The sequence below is a fragment of the Cydia pomonella genome, chromosome 22, assembly GCF_033807575.1.
Source record: "Cydia pomonella isolate Wapato2018A chromosome 22, ilCydPomo1, whole genome shotgun sequence".
NCBI classification, from domain to species: Eukaryota; Metazoa; Arthropoda; class Insecta; order Lepidoptera; family Tortricidae; genus Cydia; species Cydia pomonella.
The window spans coordinates 840,377-855,855 of NC_084724.1; the positions used below are offsets into that span (position 1 = coordinate 840,377).

General features: G+C 39.5%; 1 protein-coding gene across 4 annotated transcripts in view; it reads left to right on the forward strand.

The window, feature by feature from the left end:
• The window catches only part of LOC133530268 (KH domain-containing, RNA-binding, signal transduction-associated protein 3-like), a 404,777-nt gene extending 391,121 nt beyond the window's left edge, over nucleotides 1-13,656 (forward strand). For 3 of the 4 annotated variants that reach the window (XM_061868145.1, XM_061868143.1, XM_061868146.1), the window contains 2 exons: nucleotides 10,014-10,173; nucleotides 11,486-13,656. In XM_061868145.1, the coding sequence (XP_061724129.1) occupies nucleotides 10,014-10,173; nucleotides 11,486-11,561 (236 nt within the window). In that variant the 3' untranslated portion in view covers nucleotides 11,562-13,656. Of the gene's footprint in view, nucleotides 1-10,013; nucleotides 10,174-11,485 lie in introns of those variants that run through there. The other variant, XM_061868147.1, reaches the window with a different exon arrangement.
• Nucleotides 13,657-15,479: the final 1,823 nt, after the last annotated feature.

Genomic DNA, 15,479 nt, shown 5'->3' on the forward strand with positions numbered 1-15,479 from the left:
TATCTACTGTCTATTTATCTGACTCCAAGGGTTTAACTAATTGGTGAGAAGGGAAAGTCACTTAGCACGGAAAATACAAAAGTTTATTTACTTCACTGTTACACTACACAGATCAAGGTTAAAACTTAATTGCTTCTACGAACACTATACCTATGTATAGTTGGGAGAGAACCGGGCTAGTCGAAAGGCGGGGGACAACTGCCGGGGCCCGCGCCTCGCGGCTTGCACGTGGAATGCCATGTCAGCATTCCTGCAACTGTGTACACATGTGTCCCTACAATAGTCCTCCCAAATTTTTTCTTAAAAAAAATTTTTACAAAATAAAATAAAATCATAAGTTCGGTCAACATGAATAGCTTGGTATCGCCTCTCTGCCAGTGAACGTTCGACCTAACACTTCGCTGTAACCGTATACTGCGCGCTCTGCACTTCGCGGCGGCCGGCGGGCGATACCAGGAATTCATTCTCACACGATAATACACTACAGGGTATTATGACTACTGTTGTTTACAATATACAATGTAACTGCATGACCTGTAATGAATGGCAAAATTTAAAGTGCACCTAATTCGAATAAAAATAATCACGAAACTAAAATGGTGCTTTCATAACTTAAACCTAAAAACACTAATCCTTAATGTCACTTGCACAAGAAATAACGGGAAAAATCTGATGCAATGAAATCTAATTGAAATAACGAATCTTTAAATATCTAAAATATTGAACAATACTGCAAATAAATGACATACTTATTTCTTGTGCAACGACTTCCAAAGTAAAACATTATATCTAAGCATGTTGTTACACGTGTTGAAAACTACTTAGTTTTGCGTTTATGCAATGATATAGAATCAACTAATTGACAATTACAACAATGAATGAATAAAACTAATAATGAGTTCAACCTCATACGATAACATGTGTTGTAATGATGCAAAATGTAATTACTCACAGGTTAGCTAGTTGTAGCTACATAACCAGTATAACTTGACCTACTGATATTCTATATCAAAACGAATAGGGCTGCGGACGACTCGTCCACTCTTAGTTGTCCTAAGGCTAGGCCGTAAATCCGTAGCCTCAGGTCTCAAGTTAGTCTGTCTGTCAGTTATGTCGGTAGTAGTTTGATCCGACTCTAAGTCGCTCGAATCATTTAATAGATATGCTGGCTTGAGTCGATCAACTGAAATATTTACTACACGGTCAGGGAGCTTAATTTTAAAAACTTTATCATAACGTTTCACAACTTTAAAAGGTCCGTCATAGGGTGATTTAAGTGGGCGTCTAACTGTATCATCGCGCACAAAAACTTTAGTACATGTTTTCAAATCGGGATGGACAAAGAATGATTTTGAACTACTATGAGATTTCAGAGTGGGCTTTAACTTACCTATTGTTTGACGTATCCGTTTCACGAGACTATCGTCGTCGCCTGGCTCTGCTTGATTCGTATCATAAAAATCACCTGGTAATCGTAGATTCCTCCCGAATGTCATCTCGGCAGCGCTAACGCCATTGTCGCTTCTTAGTGCTGCACGGAGACCAAATAAGACTGACGGTAACTGGTCTACCCATGACTTACAGTCTAAGCTTGCCTTAAGCGAGCTTTTCATGGACCTGTGGCACCTCTCCACCAATCCGTTGCTCTGCGGGTGGTAGGGCGTTGTTCTTAATTTTTTGATACCTAAAATTTTGAGTAAATTATTGAATAAATTGCTCTCAAATTGTCTACCCTGATCGCTGGTCAGCTTGAGTGGGCACCCATAACGAGTTATCCAACCGTCGTAAATGGCTTTCGCAACACTCTCTGCGGTGATCTCTTTGACGGGAAAAGCTTCCGGCCAACGCGTTTTCCTGTCTATGACGGTAACACAATACCTATACCCCTCCTCCGTAGTGGGTAAAGGTCCTACTATATCCACGTTAATGTGTTCGAACCTATCGACGGGTGGATACTCATTAAACTCTGACAAGGTGTGCCTTGTTACCTTAGCTCTTTGACAGTGTAGACAGCATTTCGCCCAAATTCCTATATCACGATTCATACCTGGCCAGAAGAACCTACTAGTGATCATTTTCCTTGTAGTCCTTATTCCTGGATGGCTAAGGTTGTGTACTGACTCGAATGCTACTTTCCTAAAGTCAGTAGGTAAATAAGGTCTAATATTGCTAGTTGAAGTTTCGCAATAGATTGCCTTATCGCCAGTGGGCAAAAATACCTTTCTGAAATGTGAGCTGTTGTTTTCGCCGAGCGCTTCGTTGGAAATGAAGTTGTCACGTTGCTGTGCGTCAGCAACTGCACCGTAGTCGAGAATCGTGGGACAGGAAACCGTTTCTATTCGCGATAAACAATCTGCCGGAATATTATTCTTACCCTCTACATATCGAATGTCTGTTGTAAATTCGCTAATAAATAACAACTGCCTTGCCCTACGAGGCGTTTCCTTGTTGTTATCTCCGTTTTTGAATGCATAAATGAGAGGTTTGTGATCTGTAAAAATGATTAAAGGTTGCCCTTCAAACATTTTTCTAAAATAACGAACTCCGAGAAAAATTCCTAACAGCTCTCTGTCGTAAGTACTGTACTTCTGTTGTGCGTCCGTCAGTTTTTTAGAGAAATATCCTAAAGGTTTCCATGAGTCTCCTACCTGTATCTGTAGAACTGCACCAACTGCTCGGTCTGATGCATCTGACATCAGCGCCATGGGAGCATCAACGTGAGGGTGAGACAATGTAGCCGCGTTTTTTAAGCTTTGCTTACATTTCTCAAACGCCTCAGTCGACTCTGCCGTCCATACGATCTTGGTTTTGTCCCGCTTCTTGCTGTTATGCAGATACTTGTTGAGCTCTGCTTGGTATGATGCTGCGTTTGGTAAGTGAGCACGATAAAAGTTAACCATACCTAGAAAACGGCGTAAGTCCTGTACCGTCTCGGGTTTCGGGTAGTCTGTGATTGCTTGCACTTTCTCTGGCAATGGCCGTATGCCCTCTGTAGACACCTCGAAACCTAGAAAATCCAGTTTCGACTTACCAAAACAGCATTTTGACACGTTGATGGTGATTCCAAACTGGTTCAACCTCTCGAACACAGCTTTAAGGTGTCCCTCATGTTCTTGCTCCGAGTCGCTAGCTATGAGAATATCGTCAATGTACACAAAAATAAAATCAAAATTTGGGAAAACTGTGGTGTCCATGAATCTCTGAAATGTCTGCGCTGCATTTTTCAAACCAAATGACATTTTTGGGAACTCCCACAAACCGAAAGGCGTAATTATGGCTGTCTTCTCTATGTCTTCATCCGCCACCGGAATGAAGTGGTATGCCCTGTTGATATCTATTGTCGAAAAAATCTTTTTTCCTGTCAAAATGTACGTAAAATCTTGTATGCGCGGGATTGGATATCTGTCGGACTTTGTGGCCTGATTTAACCGTCTATAATCTCCACATGGGCGAAGTTCGCCGTTCTTTTTTGGAACGACATGCAACGGACTTGCCCAAGGACTTTTTGAAGTCCTGCAGATACCCAACTCCTGCATAATTCTAAATTCTTCCCTTACCTTTTTGTAGCGATCCGGAGGCAGTGGTCTCGCTCTAGCGAAAATTGGAGGTCCTCTGGTCTCGATATGATGTTTGATGCTATGGCTAGGTGGTTCTCTGAAATTTACGGGTTTGGTAATGTCCGGGTAATTACTTAGCAAGTCATGGAAAGGGTGGTTTCTATCTAAAACTCTAATTGACGGATTACTACAATGCTCAATGGATCCGATTACACTTAAGTAGGTTAAACTGTCTAATAACCTCTTGGATCTCAAATCTACAATAAGACCATAATTAATTAAAAAATCTGCACCCAATATAGGTTGTCGGACATTAGCAATGATAAATGACCATTTATATGCTCTTCGCAAACCTAAATTTAAATCTAGAGTCTTTATACCATACGTTTTAATTTCTGAACCATTAGCGGCATATAATCTACACACACTTTCACCAATAAAGTACTTGTTTTTGACCGGTATTACACTGACCTCGGCACCCGTGTCGATTAGAAAACGAAAACCACTGTTAGAGTCTGTCACTGACAAGCGGTGCGACGGTGGAGTTGTACAAGTTTCCGCTACCTCTTGTACTCCTTTTAGTTTCCCGACGGCTCTGTTCTCCAAGCGCAAGGTGGTACGCATCGTTGCGCCTTCTCTCTATACCTGTAGTGGTAAGAACATAGCCAGTCAGGGCTTTCAGGCGTTCTTCTGGTGGTGCTCCTTCCGCGCGATGCTGAACGGCGACGCATGTTCCCTCGTGATGCGGATCTTCCTCGCGTTTGACAACGGCACCGATCCGACCGCTTTGATTGCCCCTCCAGACTGCACATCCTAGCGTCGAGTTTCTCCAAAGCAGCTAACACCGCTGTCATGTCCAGGATGGGCGTTGCTCCTCCTCGCGAGGACGATGTTTTTACCTCGGCCACGTGGGAAGTCGGCCTCACCGCCTCTAGCACCTTGTCTGCGATGGCGGCCAGACTGTCCAAATTCTGCGTGTCGGCGACTGCAACTGCTGCTCTAGCCGCTTGAGGTAGGTGATTCTGCCACAGAATACACAGCGTCTGGTCAGGGACGTTGCCTCTCGCTAGATCCCTCATCTTCCTCAACAGGTGTGATGGTTTTTGGTCGCCCAGCTCCATATCGCTGAGGAGCTTCTGCAGCTGAGCCTTTGCAGAGTCCTCATAAATCTCCAAGAGCTTTTCCTTAAGGGAAACGTACTTCCCTGTTGCTGGCGGCTGAAGCAGAAGGTCTGTGATCTGCCCTATCGCACTCTTCGTCAGCTTCCCCAGCACTAGGTCATACCTCGCCTGGTCCTTGAGGTGCTGTGGATTTAGGATGGCCTCCACCTGCAGGAACCAATGCCTGGGCTGGTCCGCCCAGAACTCTGGCAACCTTGATGCCACCGTGACAGCTGCCAGGTCCAACTGCCTGTTGGTCCGTTCCTCTCTCGCTGCAGACGACGCGTCCGCCGGCGGGGGGCGCTGGCCGCGCTCCCTGACGCCGGGCGCCTCGCCTTCACCGTCTGACATATTAGAATGTCTTTGTGTACTTGCCCCGGTTCACTCCCGCAAAATGAATTGCCCCCGATAAACAGAAAACAACTTTCCGCACTAAATCGTTTATAGTCACTATCGCGTTTTTGTCGGGGTCACCACTTGTAGGTTTCTATCTACTGTCTATTTATCTGACTCCAAGGGTTTAACTAATTGGTGAGAAGGGAAAGTCACTTAGCACGGAAAATACAAAAGTTTATTTACTTCACTGTTACACTACACAGATCAAGGTTAAAACTTAATTGCTTCTACGAACACTATACCTATGTATAGTTGGGAGAGAACCGGGCTAGTCGAAAGGCGGGGGACAACTGCCGGGGCCCGCGCCTCGCGGCTTGCACGTGGAATGCCATGTCAGCATTCCTGCAACTGTGTACACATGTGTCCCTACAATGTTATGTTCCTTATAATAGGCTGCGAAGTATGACGTTTCAGGTGCGGCTAGGACAAGAGGTCGTTAACCCTTAATAGGGCAGAGATATGAATTTTGAAATAAGACAAGTTCAGTGAGTGATTTAGATATTTAATGTAGCCACAATTAACATGGTGGTAAAAAAAATTTTTTCAGGAAACTAGTTTTCATGAAAATCGGGGTGGTAACTATATGACCGTTACCTCTTAATGATTTTTAGGAAGTGGTAAGTATTTTACCGTTGCCCGTTCGTGCTACATGAGGAAATGCTGTCTTCAGACTGGTGAAGCGTTTTCTATCAGTTTTTGAAATATTTTACATATAAACGCTTCATAAATGTCTTGGTTTCTGTAAAACAGATCTGAAGAGCAATATGAGTTCCAATCAGGTAGTGGATTGAGTCCCGTCAAAATGAGTATAGCAAGGAACGCGATTATTTCGGTTTTGTTTGTAGTAACCCACTGCCAAGCATTCTTTTGTATGGCATAAATGTTTGTTTGTTCTGCAATAAGTTCGCAGGCCGCGTCAGAAAAAAAATATATTCAAAGAAATCGTTGTGTTTTGTAAGTAAATGCCATAATTTTTTGAAATGGCAGTGGTCTAATAAACTTGGGTATGCGATGTACTGGTAAATCTGAGGACCATTCTTGAGCTGGTTCTATACGAAGAAACTTAGTTTCATCCATGTCTTGAGGTGTGTTTTAACTGATGACCGGGGATAGTGTCTGCATAGAACGTAGAAGGGTACTAGGCACAACTTTACTTTGTAATTTAATTTAAAAAATATATATATATAACTCGTGGTATTTCCTTGCTGGTACCTTGCTGAGTATCAGTTGTCTCAGTGGCGCTAGATGAAGCAATAGGGGTAGGCATATTATTTAAGGGGGCAACAGGTCTTGCGATTTTTTCAGTTTCCATGGTTACGTTGTCAACTAATTCCAAAATATCTTCAGAAGACCGATTAAGAATTTTGTGGAGTATATCTAGTATTTTGTGGGGTATATCTAGTATTTTGTGGGGTATTTTCGCTTGTTGCCATATCGTCTACCTCTAGATAATCATCTCTGGTATCAACAAAATGCTCTTCGTCAACCTCAGAACTCAATTTTTTTGATAATTCTCGCATAACTTAGTTATCTCAATTATACTCCTTAACAAAATTAGAAATATATCACATATCATCATTTGACTCGCGTTCAGGGCTGAAAAGATTATTATTAAGTATTTCTTGAATATCTTTATCATTTTACTCCTTTTATCTAGACATATTTACTGAAAACAAGAAAATAAAAATTAATATTTTTTATTTGATCCGTACTTTTATGACCGTAACGGGCACTGGTAAAATATTTACCACCAACTTTGAGCTATCATTCTAAATCGTGGGAATATGTATTTTAGAGTGAAAAGCATTTAATTAGCTAGATAAAATAACTAATTATTCCATAAAAATAACAAAAACCACCTACCGGTATTTTTTTAGAACACTTTGATTACAAATATTCTCTAAACACTATAAAAATCGTTCGACTTTCAAATTCTCTGCTTAGCAGGTACAGAACCTACGTATGACACTTCACAGTGTTGCCAACATATTTTTTTATGAATAGCAGGTTATGTATGCGTTCATAAACCTCTTAAACCACCAGATAATTCAAATTGTATTTAATCTGTGCTTGACAGAAATAAGTGGTAAGTATATGACCGGTGCCCTATTAAGGGTTAATGGAATTTCATACAAATCTTGCAGGCCTAGGCCGGCAAAGTCCTCTTTTTAATTTCCATTCCACATAAATTTGTGGCACAGGCATCATGACATTCTGCCACTATGCCTATAAAAAAAACGATTTGGTATGTACTTAGTGAAGTTTTATTTACATAATAAATCCACATGAACATAACAAATAAGACATTATTATCAATTTTTTTCTTAACTATACATATACACATGGAAATATTAATATTTCATCTAAATATTAGGTAGCGGTAAAAATGTCTACTCAAACGTGTCTCTAACCGTATAGAAAAAAAGGTATGGCGGGAAACTTGATAATTTTTCGCTGTAGTTCTGTTTTATCGAATTCAATTTCGTTGTTTGTAATCTTGTTTTGTTATAAATAATTCAATATGAGTTCGGACGAAACTACCCACGAAGAAATGATTGCCTATTGCGTGGGGTGCACCTGAATTAAGAGCCGAAGCAGAATTGGCTATACAGAACTTGCTGCCGCCAAACCAAAGGCGAAATATATGGTTACTGTATCGTAGTGTATATTACGGAGCCTTAATATGACTATTAAAACCCAAAATAATATTTTTGAGCTATTTAATTGACGATGAACGTCTTACATGGGAGATATAAAAAATGCAAGGGACGGGTAGACATATAAAAATTATTAATAGCGGTGCGGCAAAATCACTCGCGCGCACTGAATCTCGCAGTAAACACAGCATCGGTCTGAACAGTTACTTATGACAATTTTATAAATTGGAAAACCAAAAAAATGCCTACAGTTTCTCAGAACACGTGTTTTTGGCATATTTTAAGGAACTGGTAGAAACTAATAAGTTTTTGGCAAAAATTTCATTTTTGGTACAAAGCTTTTATCGCTGACTGTACTTTTCTTTCCACAAGTAACTAATACTCATCGAGACAATTCTAAGAACCCCAAACACAATTAGGTTACGTTGTTTTATCACAGAGTTCCTATGGCCACCTCCTGTCTCCATCGTCAGATCATCTCGATGGTACCATAATATTGCATTGTCACCCGACTTATGTATGCAAATTTTCAGCTTCATCGGAAACCGGGAAGTGGGACAAATTTAACTTGCAAGATTTGATTACAAACAGACAACGGTCAGGTGAAAGTAAATAAAAGCTTGTAAAAAGTCTTCAACATTGTGGGCATTGTAGTGTACTCCATGCTTAAGACCACAATGCAGGTGAAACATAATATAAATATAAATGATAATATAAACATAATACAAATATAAATGTATGAAGTATCTATTTCTACTAAAACCGAGTTAAAATATAGCGAAATAGTAATATACGCACGTTAGTTTTTGTCTTGTTTACTTAGAATTTCTTTAAAAATAAAACTTTGATTTTTTTTGTTGTTTATTTCATTGCACGTCTGAGAAAAGCACTATACATACCTCGGCGGAAAATATGGGGTTGCCCGCCTCAGACCTATCCGGCCTCGCTTCACCCGGCCGTCTATATGTCTTCGGCCGGCAATCCCTTTCGTCCCGGCCTCTGTAGTAATGTACTATTCCGTTCTCCACGATTTTTTAGTATGTTATTGACACAATAAAAATCAGGTTTATAAGTTTTCCGTTTTTTTTTTTATCATGTGCCCAGCTGGTAACAAAAAAAATCATTTATTTCAAGCTTTCGCTCATATCACACTTAAATATTTACACTATAAAATTGGACATACATGATTTAAAATTATTAATAGAATTAAAGAGAATTATAAGATTAAGAGACAATTAAAATAGACATTAAAAAAAATTAAAATTAAAACAGGTCCCATTAAATGTCATGTAAAGAATGCCTCAAGGCGTTAAGTCCGCTATTTGTACTCTTTATAAATTTGTGTGTAAAACGTAACAAGTTTTTCAATCTAAATCGAGCTCGGTCCGCAACAAATTGAGGTCATAATTGAACCTTTGTACTGTTTCTTTCTTTGAAATTGTAAAATTCAATTTCGTAATAGTCATATTTGACGTCGTTCTGGAGTTTGGAATAAATTGGTTTTCACGTTTCGGTCGGGTTGATGCCAGTTCGTAAAGGTTCTTTTACCTGTTTAAAAAATGATGAAAAAGTTTAATTTTATCCACAAGAGTAGCAAAGTAACATACATACATACATACATATAATCATGCCTATTTCCCGGAGGGTTAGGCAGAGACCACGGATTTCCACTTGCTACGATCCTGACATACCTCTTTCGCTTCCTACACTTTCATGACATTCCTCATACACGCTCGTCGGTTTAGGGTGCTCTTGACTTGGCCTTTCTTCAGGATTTCCCGGATTTGATCAGAGAAAGTCCGCCGAGGTCTACCCCTTCCAGCTCCCTCTTCTACTTCTCCCTTATACACTCTCTTTGTTAACCTTCTTTCACTCAAAGTAATTTGATGCAAATTTTGAGTATTTTCCTCGCGTTGGTGTGGAGAACATTTTTGTGTGACAGATGATAAAAAACCGACCATCTTAGCCCTACAGTACTTATTATTATAATGTTCGTACCTATTTAACTGTTTTAAATAGGTTGGCGTATTTTCAGCAGAAACACACTTCTTATTTTTATAAAAATTTAATAAAAAGGCGGTAAAGCAAATCTTTTAATTTTTTTTAGTGTGCTTTAGATGTTTTCTTGCACCATTGAGAAAAGCAGTATATTTATTACTCTTTACCCACAGATAACTCTGTAAACAAAGGACGCCCACGCCCTCTAACCCTCTATTAAACGTTGTCTTACGTACCTATTCCAGGTGCGGGTGGGGCTGCGACGGGTGCGGTGGTGGGGGCGCGCAAGCGGCCGCTGCTGGGCGCCGCGCGCGCTAATATGTCGCCGACGAAGCGCGCCGTCATCACGCTATTGGCGCGCGCTCGCGCCGCCGCGCACCGCCGCCCGCCCGCTTGGCGACATGAGTAAGTAGGGCTAACATGTCGCCAACGAAGCGCGCCGTCATCACGCTACTGGCGCGTGCTCGCGCCGCCGCGCACCGCCGCCCGCCCGCTTGGCGACATGAGTAAATAGTGCTAGCATGTCGCCGACGAAGCGCGCTGGTATCACGCTGCAGGCGCGCGCTCACGCCGCCCGCCCGCTTGGCGACATGAGTAAGTAGTGCTAACATGTCGCCGACGAAGCGCGCCGTCATCACGTTTCTCTCACGCTCTTGTGCTGCCCAACTACCCCCTCAGACAACCATACTCGGTCTCCTCTACGTATGCTTTTACGATGTGTACGTATCTTCATACTAACGAGCGATATCTCACATATAAAATGCGGCTCTATAGGCGGCGGCTGATTGATGTGATTCCATCCTTAATTGGCTACTTGAAAGTTTTTGTAACTAATGTCAATCGATCTTGATTTACCTGAGGATCAAATGTCTATACAGGACTCATGGCATTTAAGCAACACAAAGGTTAGAAATGAGAGTTAAAGTGACGCTCGCACTCGACGATTTAATCGCCTCTAACAAAATTATATTGTAATGTGACATTACATTACATTAGTCAGTCCTAAATGTATGGAAGATCCAGAAAAAAGCTATTTTGACCCTGAAATATTGCGTTTATATAGGTGTCATACAACTTTTTTTTTAATAAAATGTAAGGAATCGAATGGGTCTATTTTCTTTTTAAAAGTTAAAATAAATTGGAGCCTTGTATTTTTTTACTATCTCAATATGTCGTTTTAAATTCCACTTTTATATAATTGATGGCTCATTTTCTATCCATTTAGCTAAATGCCTTAATATTTGGATAAAATAAAAATAGAGGCATTTGAGACTTGATGCTTAATACCTGAAATACTGTGGATTGTTATCGTGGTTGATTGCTGTGCTAGTTTAGTTTGCGCTGAGAGAATAGCAGCTACAGCACCGAAATATGTGCAAATATGGTCAATCGTGTTATACTGTTATTAATATTTAATAAAAGAAAAAAGTTCATCTTATTTATCTTTATTCAAATGAAAAGACTTGTCACATGGAGTCATGTGCAAATGTTTAATAAGCTAATTACTGATCATGTTTGTTGTACGCTGACTTTACCTACTCAGGTTTAACTGGTTATTATTAACTAAGCACCGTAATACGAGTAGCTCAAATATACATTAGGTATATACAATTTATTTATAAATATATTCAGATGCCATTAATGGGCCTTGGCCAGTGCCCTATTTATTATAATATTCAACATGTGCCAATTACCTAATTGGAAATCTTGTTTGCAGACACGGCGCCCTCCTGCCGCTACTGCGTGAGGAGTTCGCGGCGGCGGCCGGCGCGCCGCGCGTCAACCTCGCGTAGTGGTACTCGTAGTGCCCGCGCGAGTACCGTCGACCTCTCGTTGCTGCACCGGCCGATGTGACGTCGAGCTCATTTAATTTAATAATTGGATTTGAATACTCAAAGTACACCCAAGATCAAACGTATGGAAACTACGTTGTTTTCTTATCTCATGCTAGTCATGTGTTATGTTGTTTATTTATAACCTTAAACTTACATTAAACAACCCGATAAGATTAAACTTACACGCTTTATCAAAACATCATAATTGTCCAAAAACAGGAAATGATCGGAGCGGTCGACTTGCTCAAAAATATCTGATAACGCATTCTAACGCCTTGACAATAGAGACGTGTTCAGATATTTGCGAGCACTTCGGCCGTCCGATATATCTGATTGCGACTGTACCTCATTTCATTATTTCATGTGTGTCGAATGCTAGGCTAAGTAATTATATGATCGTTCAAGATACACAATTATTTTATAAACAATATCATCTATTTTTTTCGACATGAGAAAGAAAACAATAAGATTAAAATTAATAATTTAAACTTCGCAAAATGTCACAAAGGCTTGGACGGCTACAGCTCACTAGTGTTAGTCGAGGCTTAAAGGCTTAAAGCAAGCCTTCTCAAGCAGTCTTTAAAACTCTGCTAAGACTAACACACTAAACTCAACGGCTCATAACTTTGAAAAGCACATTTCGACAAATAAAGGTAACGTTCAGATTTCAACTGCATTACTGTTGCGGCACAGTTGTTACTGCCACTGTATCTGTCAATTCCTTTGATAAAATAAAATGAAACGAATGCGGCTGCGAACGTTTCATTTTATCGAGGAATTTGCCAGAACGACGCCGCATCCGTAATGTAGCTGTAGTTGACATCTGAAACTCACCTTAACATGATTTGTACTATATTGTTTAAATTTTATATTTAACCATCGAGCTGTGCTTTACAAAGGCTTTAAGGCTGCAACAGTCTGGATTATTTCAAAAATTTGTGTGAGAACTCAGTCTGTTTTAGCCTTTCTTTTTAAATTAATAGTGCAATTTTGTTATCGTGATTTCTGTGTCGTTGAGTGGCGGCGCGTCAAAAATATTTTTATTATGGCATTCCTAATATCACAGCTCAATGCTCAATGTTGAAAAATATCTCCTATGAGAGCCAACGCAGCGGTTCGTAGCCTGAGTAAGGGCATTTACTTGTGTGTTCATGACAGATATTTGTAACCGGGGCCGGCAAAACGTCCCACTTATCGATTGTCATAAGGACGAAATTTGCTTATGACAAGCGGTTGTTCCTGTGTTATGAATATTTTCTATATTATATACATCGTTGTTCACAACATAAGCCTTATTGAGTTTACTGTTGGACTAGGTCGATTTGTGTAGAAATGCCCTATAATATTTATTCATTTATGAGAATTTTATGGACGCCCCGCCACTGGTATAGTTAGAGAAACCCCAAAGCTTATATTTAGGCGTAATTATGGACCACTTGTATTTCGGGATATCCTCTGCCTTGTAGGACTGTAAATAAGATGTATGATGTACAAGCGTTGCTATTTGTGGACAAAAAAGCAAGCAAATTGTTCTTATAATATAACCAACTCGTATAATGAATCCTGCGCAGATGTAGGTATGAGCTAATTTGATTTATCTTCTCTATACCAGAAGAACAAAAAGTTAAGAACATTGGCGAAACAAACGTTCACATTTTTGGTGCGAAAACAAAGTTAACTCCAGTCTTAGACGATTTGAGGACAGACTCAAAAATAAGCTTCATTATTCTTAAGTTTCGAGAATACAAAAAACTTTTTGTTTACGGCACGCCTTAGGGAGACGTATAAAAGAAAGGAATGGAGAATTCATAACGCACGCATCTGGTAATCTTCAGTTGTTCCGTTGGTTACAAGCGTTATAACAAGTATTCCGACAGGTCGCAAATTCGAATCTTGCCCGCAGTGGTGATTTTTTTTTTCTTTAAATCAAAAATTGTTACTTGATTAATGTGGTATTTTTGTTCCACCAATAGCAACGTTCGATGATGTATCACTATTTAAGTAAGCGACGGGACGAGTATCCCGTTTGAATCAGGAAAGCTAAATTTATTATATGTATTAGTGTCCCAGTGACGGAGACGCGACCTAAGTTTGCGCAGGAAAAACATTTTGTAATTTTTTCCGTTAACAGTTAAACTTACATGATTGAGACAAATTGTGTGTGTGCATGACGATACTTAGTCATTTAATATTGTCACATTTACGTAAAATACAATTTTAAGGTAGGGATGTAAAATCATAAACAAAATTATGTAAAATATCAATAAAATTGAACAGTCGCCTAATATGTATGCCGAGAATGCCTCTCGGGTCCGTCTCCGCCGCCGGGCCCCAACACCGCATCCATACATTACTCTTGATAAATCACATTTATTAAAACTTAATAATAATTATCAATTAAATACTCACAGCACTCTCAACCAACGATCGTTTAAGATAATAAATTAATATATTTAATAATAATGTTTTAACTATTAAATTAATCTAGTTTAGATAAATTTAAGAGATAATGTTATATTAAATAGTAGGACAGACGTTGAGTGCGTTTTCTTGTGGTTACTTTATAATTAAGAAATAAATGGCTCTTCAAATCTTGTAAACTATATTGAGGGGATATTTCTTTTAAATTTGATTCAGGCAACAAGGCCCATATTACAAATACCCTATAATCTAACATACATATATATTTCATAATTTGACTACCGGTCTGGCCTAGTAGTGACCCTGCCTACGAAGCCGATGTTCCCGGGTTCAAATCCTGGTAAGGGCATTTGTTCCTGAGTCATGGGTGTTTTCTATATATTTAAGTATTTATAAATATTCATATATTATATATATATCGTTGTCTAAGTACCCACAACACAAGCCTTATTGAGCTTACTGTGGGACTTAGTCAATTTGTGTAATAATGTCCTATAATATTTATTTATAAATTTAAACTAAACACTATGTTGGAAACCCAACGTCGTGGCTCCGTTGAAGTCTCCAGAAGAGCAGACTCTTGTGTCGGATTTGGCAGTTTTCCCCGGACCTCCACAACACAACACCCTCCGGCCAACTTGAAATCGGCGCACTCGCATTACATGGGTCTTTTCTTTTTATAGTATTTTTCCTACTCCTCTACTGTTATCTGTCATTTATGCATTCATTAACACGAATATAAGAACATACATAAAAGGTTTCAAGAAAAGTCTATATTGTCTATTCCTCATAAAAGCTCTTGTGCTTTTATAAGCTATAACGTTACTGCGATTAATGGCTACCAACCTAACAAAACCAAAACGAATACAGTTTTAAACTAAGTGCATTGATGCCAACTTACAAAATATTCATTTGGTTGCATAGTAAAAATAATTACTTCATAAGTCAGAAACACGCATGTGACACCCGTAATATAGCAACACCCATAGACTACGAAGACCGCTTAGCGTTGCTTGTTAGTCTCCGTAGGCTACGGTGGCCAAAATTGAGAAAAAACTGTCTAAAAAATTAATTTAGCAAGTAGCAAGTACCAGGGCCTCATGAGTTACGAGGAGGTGTCGCCGACCGGCCGGCCGCGTAACAAGGTATGCTCGCGCGTCTTGGCTATATACTTTTGCTGTAATTTGTTTACCTAAATTAAGAATTATTTTTGTTGACTCGTAGGAAAAATATTGTATGCAACGTTGTATAAGTAGGTCAAAAAATTCTCGTGGCGTATTCCTTTACAATACACTCACGCCACTCGCCTTTTTTGACCCTTCTTATACAACTGTTGCATAAAAGTTATAAAGTAAAGTAAAGTAAATATTCTTTATTGCACCAACAATTATAAACTACTTTACTACTTTTTTTAGATGTTGAATGATTCTAATAGGAGAAAAAACGTCGCACATT